At 31.2% G+C, this 19088-nt stretch overlaps 1 protein-coding gene and 1 long non-coding RNA gene across 2 annotated transcripts; one reads left to right on the top strand and one right to left on the bottom strand.

Moving 5' to 3' along the window:
* Positions 1–362: 362 nt before the first annotated feature.
* On the bottom strand, positions 363–6355 carry LOC124495664 (uncharacterized). Its single transcript, XM_075733357.1, has 6 exons — positions 5429–6355; positions 4843–5169; positions 3451–3996; positions 3013–3333; positions 2499–2645; positions 363–1484 (listed from the first exon to the last, which is right to left on the bottom strand). The coding sequence occupies exons 1-6, from the start codon at positions 6000–6002 to the stop codon at positions 1288–1290; spliced, it is 2112 nt and encodes a 703-aa protein (XP_075589472.1). The 5' UTR covers positions 6003–6355; the 3' UTR covers positions 363–1287.
* Positions 5741–18387, top strand: LOC142597746 (uncharacterized). The gene is made up of 3 exons (XR_012832377.1): positions 5741–8246; positions 8422–8789; positions 18066–18387. It is a non-coding gene; the product is annotated as an uncharacterized LOC142597746 (long non-coding RNA).
* The last annotated feature ends 701 nt before the right edge of the window (positions 18388–19088 follow it).

The raw sequence follows: 19088 nt of genomic DNA on the forward strand, positions 1-19088 counted from the left end.
ACAAACCGAATCTCATCAAGTCCAATTATGAATGAATGTTTGTATTCTATATGTGTTCTTAAATAGTGAAAAAAAATGAGTGAATAATTTTTCGATTAACGCCTTATAAAGTATCTTAATATTTTCCTTTTTCCTTTTTTTTTTTGGTTTCTTTCATCACATTGTTTTTATCATCATCACCATCGTTTATTACCGTAATCGAAAAGTTTTCTTTCATCCAAACACACACCAACATGATTTTCCAACATGAAGGTTTTCCTTTCCCCACTCTGTAACACGATCGATGATTTTGGATCATCACGATTCTTTTTTTTCCCATCAGAATATTCTTCAATGATCAAATGAATTTAGTGAACAGAATATTTGTTGTAATAATAATAATCTATATATATTATTAATATATGTAATGTAATTGAAAGAATTTGAACGAGAAAATAATGATGAAATGAACTCGGAAATTGTACTCAAAAAAAAAATGAAAGTGACAGTGTGTCTGTGTGTGTGTGTATTCTCATGTGAACAAATACAGTACAGAATTTTAAATCAAATCAAATCAGAAAAAAAGAAAAGAGAAAAAATCAATTGCCATGGAACAATAAAAACGGTATAATCGTATCATTGGAGAAAAATCAAAAGCGGAAAAAAAATTGAAATTGAAATCGATCACAATTGTGAAGAACAAGAAAAATTCGGCATTTTTTGTTTTGTTTGGCATTGAATAATGAATTCTGCGATGTGTGTGTGTGTGGGTGTGCGTCTCGCTACTAATGATGTGTGATTAATGAAAAATTGTGTAACGGATGATTGTCTATCATATACATTTATATGTGTGTGTGTATCGGTTGTATCGGGTGTTTGTTCATCGATTGTGTAATTATAATTTGTACATGGAAATTTGTTTTTTCAACAACAAAAAAAAATTGCTCTAAAATTGCTTATGAGACCAAGAAAAAAAATGTTAGTTTATATCGTGGATAGAGTTGGTCAGTTAGTTAATTAGTTAGTTGGAAGAGAACAGAAAAAAAAATTCAAGTAACGAATAATGATGATGATGATGATCGAGGTGATTGTGTGGATGGAATCGATGGCTTTATGATCAAACAATAGAAAGAGGTCCAATGGTTATTATTTTGGTTATATTTATGGCTCTAAAGAGATCCAAAGATTGTGTGATGATGATGATGATGAAATTTTTTTTTTTCGTTTTGTTTGTTTGATTAAGATTTTCTTCTTGAATTCTCTATTACCAATATTTCAATAGTGATCATCAATCAATTAGTTAATCAATCAAGAACGTGATGCCGTTTGTCGATGTCGATGATGACCACCACCACCACCACCACCATCTTCTTTACCGCTAAATGGAAATTCATTATTATTGAATTTAAAATGACGACGATCATAAAATTTTGATAATGCCGGACTATATGGATGATGACATTTTAGATGCATATAATGTTCTTCTGGTTGGCTAGTTGTACAACCTATACGAAATAAAACAAAACAAAACAAAAAAAATAAATAGTGAAAACATAAAGATTTATGATTAACGGGAAAATAAATGTAAAAAATGTCTACATGTCATTGGTTATTATCATCATTTTTTTGTTTTGTTTTGGCTATTTTCTCTGTCACTCTCACTCAATCGGTTATCATCAATATGATATAATAATCATACGTATTGCACGTTTATTTTGCTCGTTATCATTATTTCTTATCATTCAAGGTGTGTCAACATTTCTTTTTTTTTCATCATTATATCATTGGTTGATTCTCATACAGGAAAACAATAACGACGACAACAACAACAAAAATCTGTTTTTTTCTTGCTGACAAACGAAAGTTTTTTTTTACATGAGAAAAACCGTTGTTTGTCTGCAATTTTAAATAAAAAAAAATGAGCAATGTGATGTGTATGATGTGAGGGCGAGCTTTCTCACATTTATAGAAGAAAATTTTACCTGTTTTTCATTTGTTGTTGTTGTTGTTGTTGTTATTTTCTTCCTTCTTTTTTTTCTATTGATTTTCATGTGCGTGTGAATGAGGTGAGATGACGAGCAACGGTCCAAACAACAACAACAACAACAACAAGAGAGAGAAAAAACCTAATCTAACCGCCGTCACTAGAAAAAAAAATCTCAGACGACCAGACCCAGAAGAGAGGGTCAAAAGATTCGCATGCATCATTTGAAATATAATAAATGTACGTGATTGGCATGGCCTAAACGGTTAAGCAAGCAATGTGTCTGTGGTGTTTGAAGTTACAAAAACATCCAACTTCAACACCACCACCCAGACAGGTTTCAATGGTCGGTTTAAAAATCCTAGGTTAGGTATATTTCTTTGCTGTTGCTGTTTGTTGTTATGAATAATAAATAATAGGGTCATATTTTCACATCATAAACGTTGTGTGGATTTATGAAAATAATAATTGTATCGGTCATAGTTACAATAAATCACGAGAATTTTTACAACAAAACGAAAAAAAAACCACTTACCACATTCTTCACAGACATACATCTTATTACGACGTTCTTTATAACCATATTCATGTGCAATACCATGTACTTTTAATGTATGTGATTCTAATGAACAACGTTGTGTAAATGATTTGTCACATAGATTACAACGATATGGCCTAACACCTGTTGTTGTCCAAAAAAATTCCATGGCGAAAGAGAAAAAAAGATGAAATAAATTATCATTAGTATTAATTAACTAAACATCCGTTTTAAGTTATATAAAAAAAATCAAAGTTCATGAATACGTGTGTGTGTGTGTGCGTGTCAAACTACTAAAACAACAACAACTACACAGGAAGATGTTGAATGACCGTTGTGAACATAATTGTCGACAACGCAACGGTCATTAAAAATTATTCGTTAAACATATATAATAATAACTGTCTGTCTGTCTATATATAAATAAATAAATAAATATATTCTAAGGTGGTGATGTGTTTTTAGTATATCAGTTTGGTTTATTTGTTTGGCCACATTTTCTCACGTTTACCTGTATGAGTACGTGTATGTCGTTTCAAATCGAATGTATCATTAAATCCTTTACCACAGAATGTACAAAGATAACGTTTTATATCTGAATGACATTTTAGATGGCGATTAAGTAGACGTGCCAATGTAAAACGTTTACCACATATTGAACATTTTAATGGATCATCGGATGATTGATTAAACGATGATGATGATGATGATGTGGATTTATTATTACTATTTTCGAATCCAAATTGATGTTCATTAGATGATAAAAATGGATTCTTTATACCATGGCCACCATTTACAAATTCTAATGTGGAAATTAAATTTAATGGAATGCCTAAAACATGATTTTAAAAAAACAAATTAATTAACAGGATGTTTTTTCTATGCATGAAATGTGGACAAAAAAAAAGTACATAGCCTATATATGTATGATATATAGTGATTAATTTACCTAGTCTTTGTGCAGTTATATGTACAGGTGGAAGATTATTTGTATCCGATTGTGATGACGATGTTGATGATGGTGTTGGAGATGGTATCGTATTTGTTATATTCGATTGTATTAGTGGTGATGGTAATGGTGATATTGATGGTGGTGGTGGTGGTGGTGAAGATATCGTTGATTTCGTTATCGTTTTTGAATTTGATTTTTGATTATTATTATTATTATTACTGGCTGATTCTGATGTTGATGAAGCGGCGGCGGCGGCTGCAGCAGCGGCAGCAGCAGCAGCAGCAGCAGCTAATGCAACATTAATCGGCGTACCAGGATAAAGACTTGAAGCGGCTGTTGCTAATGCTTCTAATGAATTATTATTATTACTTTGTTGTTCATTTCCATTCGATTGTTGTTGACCATCATTGGATACAATATTATTATTATTATTCAAAGATAATGATTGCGATATACAATGATGATGTCCACCATTTGATGTCTGATGTATAACGGATGATCGTTGTTGTTGTTGTTGTTGCTGTTGCTGATGATGGTGATGAGCTATAAAAATAAAGGAGAAAAAAAGAGAGAAAGGAAATGGTCATTAATTAATGGGAAAAAAAAAGAGAAAAAAACGGAATTTGTTATATTCAAGACCAGTTTTTTCTTACATTTTCTCACACTTTCTTATATATTCAAAAAAAAAGTGTACTATGTAAAAATGTCTAGCTAAAATTCATAGTCAAACACACAATCTTTTCGCATCAGTTATACGTGTATGTGTGCGCTATAATTATACGTATATATACAATCTGAACAATTCGCAATGATGATTGAAAAAAAAACTGGCTCCCACCACCACCACCACCACCATAACTATCATCATCATTTTTTTTGTTGCTTCCAAGCATCCCACCTGTATGATTTATTCGCATTTATTGCAAACCTGTTTTTTTTTCTTTCTATTTTTTTTTCGTCGCGACGAGTATATATAGTGATTACTATTGAAATAAAAAGCCTTTGACCAATTTCAATGCCAAGGGCTTTTTATATTATCATTTTTTTTCAAGTAAGCAACCAATATTTTGCCATTGAAAGTAATAACGAAAGCAGCAGCAACAAAAAAAAATTATCATTAAATAATGGCTAGTGGCTGGCTAGCTTTTCTTACGTTTATTTTTTATTTTTTTGTTCTGGTGAGAAAGTGATGATCATCACTTTATATTGTATATATCTGACTTAAATATTGGCTCCCAATATATGAATGTGGTTTGACGCTCAACTCGCACACTGAAATGAAATGAACTAAAAGACAATGGATAACCCTCTTTTTTTCACTCTTTCATTTTGCGCAATCATGTTTCGAATAATTATTGTTCCAACATACAAACAAAAAAAAAATCTTACCATTATGTTCATTCTTTATGGATGATGATAGCGTAGTGACATTCGTTGTTGTTGATGATGTATTGGTCAATTGTAAACGTTGATGTTCATCAATTGAAACCAGATTCAAACGATTAGAACAATCAATTGCTCCTTGATGATGATTTAGTGGATTTAAATTTACGTTATTATTATTATTATTATTCGTTATTATGGATGGAATTGAATGTATACTAATGGATGATGATGATGGTGGCCGTGATGGTCGTTGATTTAGATATGAATTAAGTGCATTATTTAGCAATGATGATGTGGATGATGACGATGTTGATGATGATGATGATAATCCTGTTTTTTTTTTTTTTTTTGTTGTTCATTTGGATAAAAAAAATGGAAATATTATTATTATTCACCTGTATTTGTATACAATTTATTCATTATGAATCAATTCATGAATGATGAGAATTCGAAAAAAAATTGACATGTCATTTGTGTATGGGTAATAAATGTATGTGTGTGTGTTTGTTTGTTTATTTGTGTGCAATAACGGAATTTCGAATGTTTCAAAATCGAATTCGTTTGATTTATTGATGATATAACAACTTACCTTTGATATCGAAATCACTTTCACTTGAATGATAACTTAATGGTGATGATAGACCACCATAACAATGAATTGATGTTGATGTTGATGAAGAATATGAACAAGATGATGAATTTTCTGATGTTGATATATTACGATTACGTTTGCGTGGATGATGTGAATTGAATGGTGGTGATGATGATCCAGATGATAAACTACTACAGGTAAGATCAACAGCTTCTTCATCCATCATATTATCATTATTATTATCAATAGTAGATTTATGATGAAAATTTTTATTTTTTAAATCTAATGCACCAATATGATCATATCTAGGTTGTTGTTGTTGTTGCTGCTGCTGCTGCTGGTATTGCTGCTGTTGCAGGTGTTGCTGATGTGCAGGTAAAATATTTGATTTTATCGACAAATTTTCCGGTTCATTATCATCTGGACTTGGTGGTGGTGTAACAGGTGACCAACCAGATTTTGGTTGTATCACATGATTATTATTATTATTATTATTATTATGATTTAATACCGGATGATGATTTTGAAATTGTTGTTGAAGATGTTTACGAATAAGGAATGCTTTCGGCATTTTTATTTATTTTTTTTTGTTACAGAATTATAATGTCTCATTCGAATTATAACGGACAACAGAAAAAAAAACAAACGAACGGACACACTTGTTGTTGTCATACAAAAAAAAAATGAAATTCCAAACTATTGATTCTTGAAGTGAAACAAACGAAAAAATCAATCTTCAATTTGTGGTTGTTGTTGTTGTTGTTGATTACCTAATCTCGATGATAGCTGTCGAACAAATGGCAATCAATATTTTGTGTGTGTGTGTACGTGAATTGTGCAAAAATATAAATTGTGAAATTTGAAAATGAAGAAACAACAAAAAAAAAACCTGGCTAGTCGGTAGTCATCGACTGACTGAATCGTTTGCTTGGACACACACACAACATACACACACACATACCGACCAACCAACCAGTAACAAACTAAATACCAATACAACAAACACATTGGCTGCTGGTAATAATGCAGACATACAACGACAACAACAACAACAACAACAAAAAACGTGTTGCGCGCGCTAACAGTGAAAGTTTTTTTTTTTTTGCTTTGCTTTCTTCTTCATTTCACTGTATATATATATGATTCTCTTCATTCGCATGCAGGTTTCATCATCATCATCATCAACATATGTATGTAGAAGAGGAGGTGGTGGTCGCGGTTGGGTTGTAGATTGAAGCAAACAACAAAAAAAAACAGAAAAACACTTGCTACGCCAGCTATGAATGATGATGATGTATTATAACGTGCGTGATTTGTTGAGTGAACAGAAAAATAAAACTGTTGTGGCTGGTTGGTGAATAATTTTTTTTTTTTTTTTTACTGGGTAGCTAGATAGGTAGGTAGGTAGGTAGGTAAGTAGTTTTACTGGTTTCTTTTACCATTGATTTTTTTTTATTACGATTTTTTTTTAGAGAAAGTTTTTTGCAGGTATATTGGATCGCGGTCTGTCGGTCGATATGATATATCTGTACTACACCAACGTTATAGACGATGATGATGATGATGATGATGATGATGCTCATTCTGTTCATTCATGTCATCATGTATATTATTATACACGAACCGCATCCACTTGTTGAATTGAACTTATAACTAACACAGATTATAATACCGTAAAACAAGAATGAGAAATGATAAAAAAAAACCAGTGTAGTTTTGTTCTGTATTATTTATTTGAACTGAAATGAGATAACATAAGAGCTTCCGGTGCGATTTTTTTTCTATTTCTCCACCACCACCACCAGCAGCACCACCACCATTTGATGTGTGTTTTTTTTTAGGAATTTCAATATTAAACAAAACAACATATATAACAGGTTAAAGGTTAACTGGATTCTGATGAATAAAAAAACACATATGCACATGCACAAATATGAATGATGATGATGATGACTATTTGTTTATTTGACTAAATTTTTGTTTCAGTGCTTAGAGTAGTAGTTGAGCATAATTGTGGTAGTAATATTATCGAGTTGATTCCATAAAAAAAATAACCAAACAATCTATAGTCAGAAATCAAAAAAACAACAACAAACCCATAACTAATCAACAAAGATTCGACATTGATAAATAACAACATTTTCTCTCTCTGTGTGTGTGTGTGTGTGTGTGTAGGTCACTAAACCTCATTATATATTAGATATATATATTTGTGGATGTCATAATTTTTTTTTTGTTTAGTTAGTTAGTTAGTAATAATAACCAAATTTTTGTTCATTATTCAATATCAGATGAAAATGAAATTTTTTTTTCTTTTTCTTTTCTGATTTCAGATGAAAACGAAAATTTCGGCCCCGTTTGTTAGCATCTATTCATCAATTTAATAAGAGATGAGGCAAAACATCCAAATCAATGAAAAAAGATGGAGAAGAAGAAGAAAAAAAAACCTGCTCGACAACAACCTGTGGTATTGGTGGTGGTGATCTTGCGTTGGCCGAAAAAAAAAATAAAATCTGAAAATTCCAACGATAATCATTACATCTATGGATGGTTATCTATCATTTTTGTTCGAATTTTTTTTTTGTAATATTCATCCGGCAAAGAATTTCGTCGTCGTTATTTTATATCTTGAAGCAGCCAAACAAATCAAATCATTATTTTCATATATAAAATTCAAGTGAAAAAAAAATCTTCTATTCACCATTATTATACCTTTCACTTTCACTTTGCTCTGCATCTTCTGTTTTGCTTTAAATTTACCTTTTTGGTTCGGTTCGATGGTTTGCTTTTCATTCGTTTTTCTATTTCGATTCAGGTAATTGCTTTCGATGAAGAGAGAGAGAGAGATGCTCTTTACATTGTGGTTGTTGTTGGTTATATCATCATCATCTTGACCTTGATTGCGGACTTTGTCTTCATCAATTTTTTTTTCTTTGCTTTTTTTCTTTTCTTTCTAATCATCTCATCAATGTTTTTTTTTCTTGTTGCAGGGAATAATCAAAATAAACGCTCCCTGAAGGCAAAAATCAACCAACTAACCAACCAACCATGATTTTCGTGTGTGCGTGTGTGTGTGGACATCATCATTCTATTCAACAACGAAGACCATCAAGTTTTTTTCGATGATGATGATGATGGGCAATGATCTACGCTATTATCATCATCGATGCACGAAGGAAAAAAAATGTTCATGAAAGTTCATTCACAATCCAATTGAACAATACTATGATGAATATTGTCATTTGAATATTCAATTTCGATCGATTGATTGTCAAGGAAAAATTGCTATGATTGATACAAGAGAAAGGATTGAGAAACAAAAATTCAAATTCAAATGACCATCATCATTCATTTAAAGGTAATTTCCGATTTTTACGATTTCTTTCGATTTTTTTGTTTATTTATTTATTTTTTTTCGTTAAAATATTTTGACCACTTAATATGTTGACCGGAACATATTCGATTGATTCGTGTATGTATTCATAAAGGTGAACAAAAAAAAGGAGTCCACCTTTGTTTGTTAGAAAAAAACGAATTTCGTTCCTGTTTCTTTTGCTTATTTCTTTTATGTAACCCAAACACACACACACACACGCATAAAAAAAGCGAGTTGAAGAAATCTAAACATAACGTTATATGACCATCTGGTCCCTTTCGATTTTCTTTGATTTGATTTCTGATAAAAAAAAAATGGTGATTGAAATTGACCCACATGCACCATACTGACCAAATGACCGACTGGTTGTTTGTGTGTGTGTGTCTGTTTGTCCGTCAAAGATTATTATTTCACCCAAAAGGAAACTTTCTTTCTTTCACTAGGTCTGGAGAAAAAAAAAATTTTTTTTTCCTTATCTTTAGGGTCCCATTATACGATGAATGAACTAGGTGGGATAGAGAAAAATTTTTAAAAAAAAAATCAGGCCAGTTAAATTCAACAACAACAACAACGATAAAAAAACCGGTACCTAGCGGTCTAGTTTATTTTTTTTACCTGACCTAGTCCAGCATTTTGCCGGTATCGATATCGGTGTGTAACTGACCATCATATCACATCATACTGGCCCAGTGAACTGCAACCCTTGTCTATGTTGTTAATGTGTGTGTGTGTTGTGTGTGTGCGGATAACCGGGTCATAACCAATGATGTCAGTCATGTTGTTCGGGTTTTTTTTTCATGCGCTTTCACCTTGTTGCGCCGGGTTTTTTTTTCTTCTTCATTTGTAATAAAGGCTTTCAAAAGCAGTACAGTTTGTGCGACCGGTACTACTTCTTTTTGTTGTTGTCCGGTATGAACTAAAAAAAAAAAAAAAAAAATTTTCTTTTCATAATTGAATCGATGATGCAGATGTTTTTTTTCCATTCCTTATAGATAATGCTGGTATAGATAATGAATGAATCAATTAATCAAATGATACCAGATTTCCAATGTTATTCTTGTATTTTTTTAAGATTTATTACATAATCGATCCTCTTGAATTTTTTTTTTCTGTTTTTCATTTCATTTCATTTCACTCAATCACTGAATGAATGAATGAATTACAGGAGCTGAGATTTGTATTGGATAATTTCTTGCAATTTGTGGCAGATGTGTAGCTGACAAAAAAAAAGTCGAATAGAATTCCATTGGAACAGAAGAGTAATTATCAACGAAAACAACAAACAATGAGGCACCAAAGAAAGAAAGAAAGAAAGAAGAAAAAAGAAATTTTAGATTCTCAGTGTGTGTGTCGTGTGTCGTTTTTATTTTGAAGACAAAAAAAAACAACAACAACAACAAGAAATAGTTTGGTTAATTAATTTTTTGTTTCCAAAATGTTCACTGGCCAAAATGTTTGTATTATTTTCAGGTTTTTGTTTGTTTGTTTGTTTGTTCAAATAAATAAGCAAAGACTTCTGGTTTTGAACTTTCGTTATCATCATCATGTCTTTGTACCACCATCGTCATCATCATCATCAGGCTAATGATTTGATCACGTAATCAAATGCCAATGTTGTGTGTGTGTGTGTTTGGAACATATTGTTTGATTTGATTGGATTCCATCCATCCATCCATACACAGCCAAATATATATCAAGATGATTGAAACATTTGTTTTTGATCAAGAATGTTTGATTTTTGGTGCCTCTTTCAACAACAGAAACAAAAAATGACAAGATTATGCACAATGATGGACAATGAGCTAATCCTGAGAATATTTTTTTTTTTTTTATTGACCACGATGATGAGCCTTGAACCCTCGACGATAGCAAAAAAAAAACCGGGCGCATTGCCAAAAATCAAATCAAATCAAATTGATCATCATTATTATTGGTTTTTTCTTTCAATTGAATCTTAAAATTGATCAATCAAAAAAAAAAAAAAAAAATTGAATGTTTGAACCTATCGGATCCATTCATCTCATCTTATTCTCTCTATAGTTGAAATTTTATGGACATCTTGCATTGTTCTCGATTATATAATGATGATGATGATGATGATGATGGATACCCATCGACTATAATAATAATATGATGATGATGATGGCAGGTAGAGAGAGAAAGAAAAAAATGAAAAATCCAACTAATAATACAATGGCAATGAAATTTCACCTCTTGATGGCTGCGTCTGTATGTGTGTGTCTCTCTCTTTCTCTCTCTCCCAATCCGATTCTATCATTATCATTTCAATTCTATTCAAGCTTTGGTTTATCATAATAATAATAATGCTAAACATCCACACATAGGTTCATTGTTCGTGTAACCTTGTGAAATTCACATTTTTTTTTCATTTCATTATTTGATATGGAAACTACTACCCAGGTATATGAACAATCTGTACATTGTTCAAGTGCATGATAGACATATGAATGATTGAAAATTACATAATTGTCAATGATGATGATGATGATGATGATGACAAAATGATTCGAATGTATATATATGGTATGTTTGTATGTGTACACTGTACAGGTGTATTTTTCATATTTTTTTTTAAATAAATCGAATGATATTGATTGTTTCATCATCATCATCATCTAGTGAAAGTTTTCAACCTGTTATTTTTTCTTTAATTTGGTTTGGTTTGGTTTCTACCTGTAGTATAGTATATAGTTATATTACGGAGCTTGTTAGCTATCTAGCTCATCGTTTGATTTTTTTTTCAAGAGAATTATTTTTGTTCAAACATTTTGCCTAGCAACATTCGTATTTGTGATTCTTATCTAATCATTATACATTACAGGTTGATGGTGTATTCCATCGTTATCATCATCACCATGGGTAGGGATGTTTTTTTTCTGGTTCAAAGTAGAAAAACAAGTTCACATCCCTAAAAAAAAAAAAAAATAAGAAAAAAAAGTATAACCGTGAACTGTAGCTGTAATATTTTCGTTTCTTGTATATATAGAATGATAGAATTCTATAAATGTTTTCAATCACGGGAGGGTGGCAAATCTTCAAAAAAAAAAAAAAAAAGAATGAGAAGAACAATTCGTTTTATGTGAACGACGAAATGAGCGCCCACCAAAGAAAATGGAAAAGAAAAACGTGTTTTCTTCATCGTCGCAGGTTGATATATTTTGATAGGTTGTATTGCCTGAATCATCATCGTGATGATGGATGCTTTGAATCTTTCAATGGGGGCTGTCCAGCCACCGACAATTTTTTTTCTTTCTTCTCTCTCTCTCTTTTTCCAACTTTAACGCGTGCGAATTTTTTTTTCTCCTTTGCATTGAACAACAAGTGTGTGTGTGGTTCAAGTTTTTTTTTTCTTCATTCTTTACATTATACCCTGGCTGGTCGATCTTTGATTGTTGGGTTCAAGAACGAACGTTTTTCGTTTTTCATTTTAGCTGTTTATCGATGATGATGATGATAATAATGATGGTAATTCAAAGTCCAAAAGTCTAAGCATCCATCAAATCGATCGATGCTGTATTATGTTGTATAAGAAGCTGTTATATTCGTGCATTTCGATTTTTTTTCATCAAAAAAAAAAAAAAAAAATTTTTTTCCCGAAAACACACACACACACGATCATAAATTACGTAATGAAAATTATATACCTGTTTTTCTCCATATACATCTGAAGAAAGGAATTTTTTTTTTGTTTTGTTTACCACTGGCTATGAATGATTTGGACCGTAGGGTCAAGACCTTTTTCTTTTTCTTCTTCTTTTTTATTCATTTCAGCGAGAAGGTTCGATGTACGATGTTTTTTTTTTGCCAATGAACACACACACACACAACGCCTACATGAATAATAAAATTTTTCATTTGTTTTTTTTCTACCTTTGGTAAACTAGATTTCTAGGTTTTTTTTTTATTTTTGTCGCTAGGTTTCATGTCACATCATTGAATATATTGTAGAATTGTCGTTTGCAATCTGTTACAAATTCGCCTCTTTTGATTTGATTTTTATTTATCAAGAATTCGGTCGAATATCTTGATGATAATGATATTTGGTTCATGAATCCGATACGAAACAAACAAAAAAAAAATGCTCATTCCGTAACAATTCAGGCGAAACATTTGAAAATTGAAATAAGAAAAGAAAAAAAAGTACCCTAGATTGCAGCATTTCAATCATCCATCCATCTACCTGCTGCTCAAATTGTATGTGTAGATGCTGCTGTGTTCTTATTTTGTCACACACACACACACTTGTTTTTTTTAGAAGAAAGAGAAAAAAAATGGACAAGAAGATTTGACAATTGAAATCTTCATCGCATGACTAGCCATCTTCATCCAAAATGATGATTTCATTCTTTTTTATATATCGAGTAGTAGAAAAAAAAATTCTCTATTCATTCACATTCATTTTCAAATGATAATTGGTGTGTAATCTACACAAACACCAACATGAAAGTGACAGACATAGTGATATGACCATATCTCAATGGTAATCATTATCGTCATTGTTGAATAATGGAAATCATCAAACTAATTCATAGTATAATGATTATTGCCATCTTTAATGATGATGATGGTGATGATCTTGATCTTGATCTGGTTGTTGTTGATTGTTATATATATATGAAGACACACACACACACATACACACACAGGATGCTGTCATGGTCAACAAGTGGTAAAGGTAAATGGATCATAATGTTGTTATTTTTGGTGTTTTTGTTTCAATACATGAATGATGAATGGCAAAAATAAAATAAAAAAAAAACTTGATGTGATCTAGATTTACCTGTATTTTACACTATCTTTCGCTCTCTCTGTGTTAGTGTGTGATTACTATTCTGTTTTTTTTGCAATAGTAAAATCACAACATATTCATAACAGGTGTTTGGATTTTTTTTATTCTTCTTCTTTTTTTCTCTGTTTCTCATTTTCAAACATTCAAATTCCACAAGATTCTTTTGTTTTTTGTTGTTGTTGTTGTTTTGTTTTGAAATTTTTTTTTCATTCCATTTTCTGTTTCATTGTAATGGTAATGGTTTATATTCGTAATCCATCCGTTGTAATTATTATTCCATGATAAAGTCGGTATTTAGTTTTCGTTTTTTTTTTGATTTGAAAAAAAAACCAGCTGGTGGTAGCAGTAATGGCCATAATCCTAAATTCTAATTCTTTGATTGTAGTGCTATTTTGTTGTTGTTGTCGCTGTTGTTGTTGTTGTTGTTGTTGTTGTTGTCAAATAACGCTTGTATCGTTGTTGTTGATGATGATGATAACGAAAAATCAAATCCATACGAAAAAAAATGAACAAACAAACAAACGAAAGAAAGAAAAAATTCCTGTTCATTTCCATTAACCTGGTCAACCTGTTCTTCAACTTTTTACTTTTACCTTTTTTCACGGTTAATTCTTTTCTTTACGAATAAAAGAAAAAGAAAATTTCGAAACAAAAAAAACGAAATGAAATGAAATGAAAATCAACCAACCAACCAATTATAAAGCCCGGCTTGAATGGTTACCATATGAATAATAATGATGATTCGTTTTTTTCATTGTAATGATGATGATGATCTATGAGCCAAAATTTTGAAAAATTCACTAGAAAAAATAATGTCAAATATAGCTGGATTTCAATGGAAATGAAATGATTTCATAATATATAAATAAATGGAAACCAGTTTGCGAAACCAATGGTCCTCAAAATTCTCTCCGGTTTGATGATGATGAAGATGATGAGTCAAAGTACAAACATGTCAGCCATTTTTTTTTTGAAATTTACATGATAACCGGGAGTTTCGGGGTAAACAAAATGAATGCAATGTGTGTGTGTGTGTATGTGGAGGGGATGATGTTTAGCTGCTGTGTTATTTATATGCATGAACCTCTGGAATCGTTGTTGAAGAAAGAAAAAAAAAGCAGATTGTTAGCTGATTGTTTGTTTGAATATAAACTGGTTTCAAATGAATAAAAAAATAAATGGTGGTGGCCAATTTATTATTATTATTATTATTATTCCATCTATGGATGCAGGTATATAACCAGCCAACCATCAAGATCATCAGACGTCCGACGACATTAAAAAAAAAAATCAAGTTCGTCGTATAACGACCATTTTCAAGGTCATTTATTGTTATTGATGGATTGGATGGATTCTCAGCTATCAAACATCATCATCATTGGTGATGGCGGTGGTGGTGGTGGCGGCGGTGATGGAGAAAGTTGTTCAACCATCATCATTAATTCAACAAAAAGAAGGAGAAAACAAAAATTTGGAATAAAATCAAATTCAAATCTGATCATCATTGTCCATTTTATAAATCGATTTATAAATGGAATCAATTCGATTGATCATCAATTGACTACTGTTTCTGTTGTTGTTGTTTGCAATGTCCATTTGTTGTTCTTCCAATTGCATTCAAATTGGATTTATATATTGCATATATACGATGTGTCAGGTGTATAATCTGTGTCTGTGTGTGTGTGCAAGTGTTGATTTTTTTTTTCATTGATAACAATGGACCCCCCCTTATGAAAATGAAATTAAAATGCACTTTTGCATCACTTAGGTAGTTGTTGTTGTTGTTGGATGATTATTGCTATAGCATTAATATAATATATACGTCTAACAATCAGTCTGGAATTTAAACATTACAGGTAAATTGCACATATGTTGCAAAGAAAAGGGTTGCCTAAGAAACGAGAGAAAAAGAAAACAAGTGTCTGAAGGATGAATGAATTTTTTCTCTCTCTATCTTTTTCAGTGCATATTTTAATGACTAAAATGATGATGATGATGTTTTTCAATATATCAATACAACGTTTTGTCGTCGTTTTTTTTTATTGTGTCTGTATAATAAATTTTTCAATGTGATGATGATGAGGATCATCATCATATATCATATTTATGAATAATATGAGATTTATAATGTATATATAATGGAATGATGTGTACGCACACGTTTAATGATATGGATGATCAATCCTGATTGCTTGATTGTATTGTAATCCTTGCAATTTTGCATTATTCATTGTGATGATGATGATGATGACATCCAAAAAAAAAAACAGAAAAAAACGAAAAATCCGTTGTTTTAATTTCCATCATACGATGTGGTATGATTCATTGTTTTTTGTAGTTGTTGTTGTTGTTGTTGTTGTTGCTCATTTTTTTTTCTTTTAAAATCATGAAATATTCATCTTTTTTAGTCATAAAAATATATGTGTAGATTTTAAATCAATTCCAGAATATATCAAGAAAAAAAAGAACCCCATTACATGGTTAATACATCCAATAATATGTGGGCCACGTGTTTTGTTTTGTTTTTTTATTCTTTTTGTTACTTGTTGTCGATTCGGTTAATCTGATTTTCAAATCTAAATCTCAATTGGCTTTACATTTGTATATAATGATGATGATGATTGACACACGCTGACCACCACCACAATCGTCGTCGTCGTCATCGTCCATTCTTTTGCAAATAATGTAAAATGACCATTTTTTTTTTTGAATACATGTTTCGATATGGTCATATCTATTTTTAGTAGAGTAAAAAAAAAATCCGACTATTTTAGCCCTTTTTTTTCTGTGCGCACGTTTGTTCAGTGAACACATTCCATGACATTAGTGTCTCACTCTCTCACTCATTTTGTGTTATATAAATCACTAATGTTGTTGGGTCGTTTTTTTTCATGGTGGTAAACGATTACCTTCTTTCACCCCTACCCCCACCCCCTCAAAAAAAACACCACCACCACAACCATGAAAAAAAATACTTTCATTTTCAATGAAGTAAGAAAAAAAAAGTTTCAAAATTCTTATCATCAGTGTGTGTGTGTATAACGGATTTGTTAATAGCCAACATAGAGAAAGAGAGAGAGAGAGAAAGAGAGAGAAAGACAAGGTTAAATTATCATCATCATTTTTTTGGCCATTTAGACAAATATAGACCAATGGTGAAAAACAGCCACAACAACAACAACAACAACAGTACCCATTATCGATCCAGAAACAAAAACAAAATGAAAAATAAATAGCAGACAAATAATCTTCTTTTTTTTTGGTGTGTGCAAGACAAAACAAGACAAAAAAAATTTCCTTTTCCTTCAAGCATTAGAGTGTCTGTTTGTGTGTGTGTTGGAACGATGATAACAGTGATGAAAAAAAAAATGAATAGACAAGCTAATCATCATCAATACTTTGAAACCTCTTACAAAATTTGTTACATTCATTGGAAAAAAAACAAAAAATGAAAATGAGAAAAACGGTATGGAATCAAGGAGAAAAAAAACATTAGAAAAATTCAATAAAAAAAACAACAACAACAACAACACACTGGACAGGAAGAAGTGACTGACTGAATGAGTGAAAGTGAGTGAAATAACGTTTCATTATCGGTTGTCCATTATCACATTATTATTATTATTATTGGTGGTGGTGGTGGTTATTATTATTCGTCCACACTATATCGATACGTCATTAGCCATTTTTAACTTTTTGATTTGTCCACAGTTAGCTGGTTGTTGTTTTTTTTTTAACTTTTGGTTTGAATTTCAATTATATATATATATGGTGACGTGACAAGACAGGCAAAATCATTCGTTACATGTTTTGTTACAGAATATTTTTTTTTGTGTGTTTGTGTTAATCGATTTTTATATTTCGAAGGTCAAACATTTCTCTGTTTTTATTTTCGTTTTTTTTTCTTTCGTTACTAATTTCATATTCATTGATTGAATTTCAAAAATTTTGTTTTTTTTTTCAAAGAAGAAGAATAACTGTCAGTGTCCATTTTTAGTAATCCATTTCTCATTGGTCATTTGATGGTGGCTAATTACCACTGCCACCATGATGATAATCACATACTGTGATGATGATGACGATGATGATCATTTTGTGATTTGTGATAATTATTATTATTTGAAGAAAAAGTAAAAGTTTTCCATTATTTCAAGAAACAAATCGATTAAAGACAAAGTCTTAGTGTGTCCAAAAAATCGGTCCAAAAATAAAAAGAAAGGGTAGAGAGAATATTTGTAGAAAAAAAAATTACAGTTTTCAATTGACCAATATATGTGATAAGAGAGACTATATGACTAGACGTTTGGATCGGTTACGATCGTTGTTGTCGTCGTCATCATCGGAACCCCATGGTCCAATTTCTATTTTTTTTTTCTTTTTTTTTGTTCATTGATATGATCATCATCGTTTTGTTTTGGTTATTTTCACTTTTTTTCAATGAAAATTAGGTTAGTGAAACCCTAATCACCACCAATAGTGTTAACGGCGATTATAGTTGGCGGTGGCGACGGCGGCGGCGGTGTTGAAGCTACAATCATCATCATCATCATCATCCTAAAGAAAAGCGGTAATCAGGAAATTCGGACAAAAATTTATGAAAAAAAAATCAATGATTTCTCCGCCCGCAATATAAAGGGATTGGATTCAAATGAGACGATTGAAAATTGAAAGTCAAAACTTCAATCCCACCGACGACGATGACGACGATCCCATTGACATCCGTTTCAATTCACTTTCTGGATCATGAATTGATGAATGAAAGAAAAGAAACACATCGGCTACAAGTAAACTGTTATAATTTCGAATGTTCATATTATACACCTTACTTTTATTTTATTACTTTGTGGCCTACTTTCACTTTATCTACTGACCCTTTTTTTCTTCTATAGATTTTCATCTATAGATTGAATCAATGCTGTATATCAATGTCGATTGTTTAGGTTAGTTAAAGAGCCAAACGTATGTACTATAGTAGCAGTAATAGTAGTTGTAGTAGGTGTGATGGATAATAGGGTGCTTTCGTTTTTTTTTCAATTTAAAATTTTTTGAATGAAATTTTTGTGCGTATTTCTTGGATTTTTTTCCATTTACCTGAATGAATGAGTTATTATTGGGTGTGGGTAGTTAGTTGGTTGGTTATCTTGAAGAAATTAAATGAAAAAAAAAGAAAATTGTGACCCTAAAAAAAATCTATTGGGTCATTTTTTTTTTCGTCGACCTTTTTTTCGTCGTTATACAATCGGTTATATGATCGGAACTGTATGCGCTGTTTATTGATGACATTGCTGTATAATTGATTCAGCTTGTCATTTTTTGTTTGTCCCTATTGGATGACCAACATTTTAGACGATTATAGGTCAATGGTAATTGTCAAAATTTTTGTTGAAATTGAAAGTTTTTTTTTCGCTCACCCCCACTACTCATCATCAGGGAAATAAAAAAAAAATCAGGATCGTCGTCATAAAACGTCG

This window comes from Dermatophagoides farinae, chromosome 8, assembly GCF_024713945.1.
Source record: "Dermatophagoides farinae isolate YC_2012a chromosome 8, ASM2471394v1, whole genome shotgun sequence".
NCBI classification, from domain to species: Eukaryota; Metazoa; Arthropoda; class Arachnida; order Sarcoptiformes; family Pyroglyphidae; genus Dermatophagoides; species Dermatophagoides farinae.

Excerpts from the sequence above, each read along its gene's own strand:
- LOC124495664 (XM_075733357.1), bottom strand. The coding sequence starts at position 6,002 with ATGCCGAAAGCATTCCTTATTCGTAAACATCTTCAACAACAATTTCAA. Across the intron at positions 2,646-3,012 it reads ACATACACGTACTCATACAG|GTGTTAGGCCATATCGTTGT; the intron begins GTAAACGTGAGA and ends GGACAACAACAG. Across the intron at positions 1,485-2,498 it reads GTATGTCTGTGAAGAATGTG|GTTGTACAACTAGCCAACCA; the intron begins GTAAGTGGTTTT and ends TATTTCGTATAG.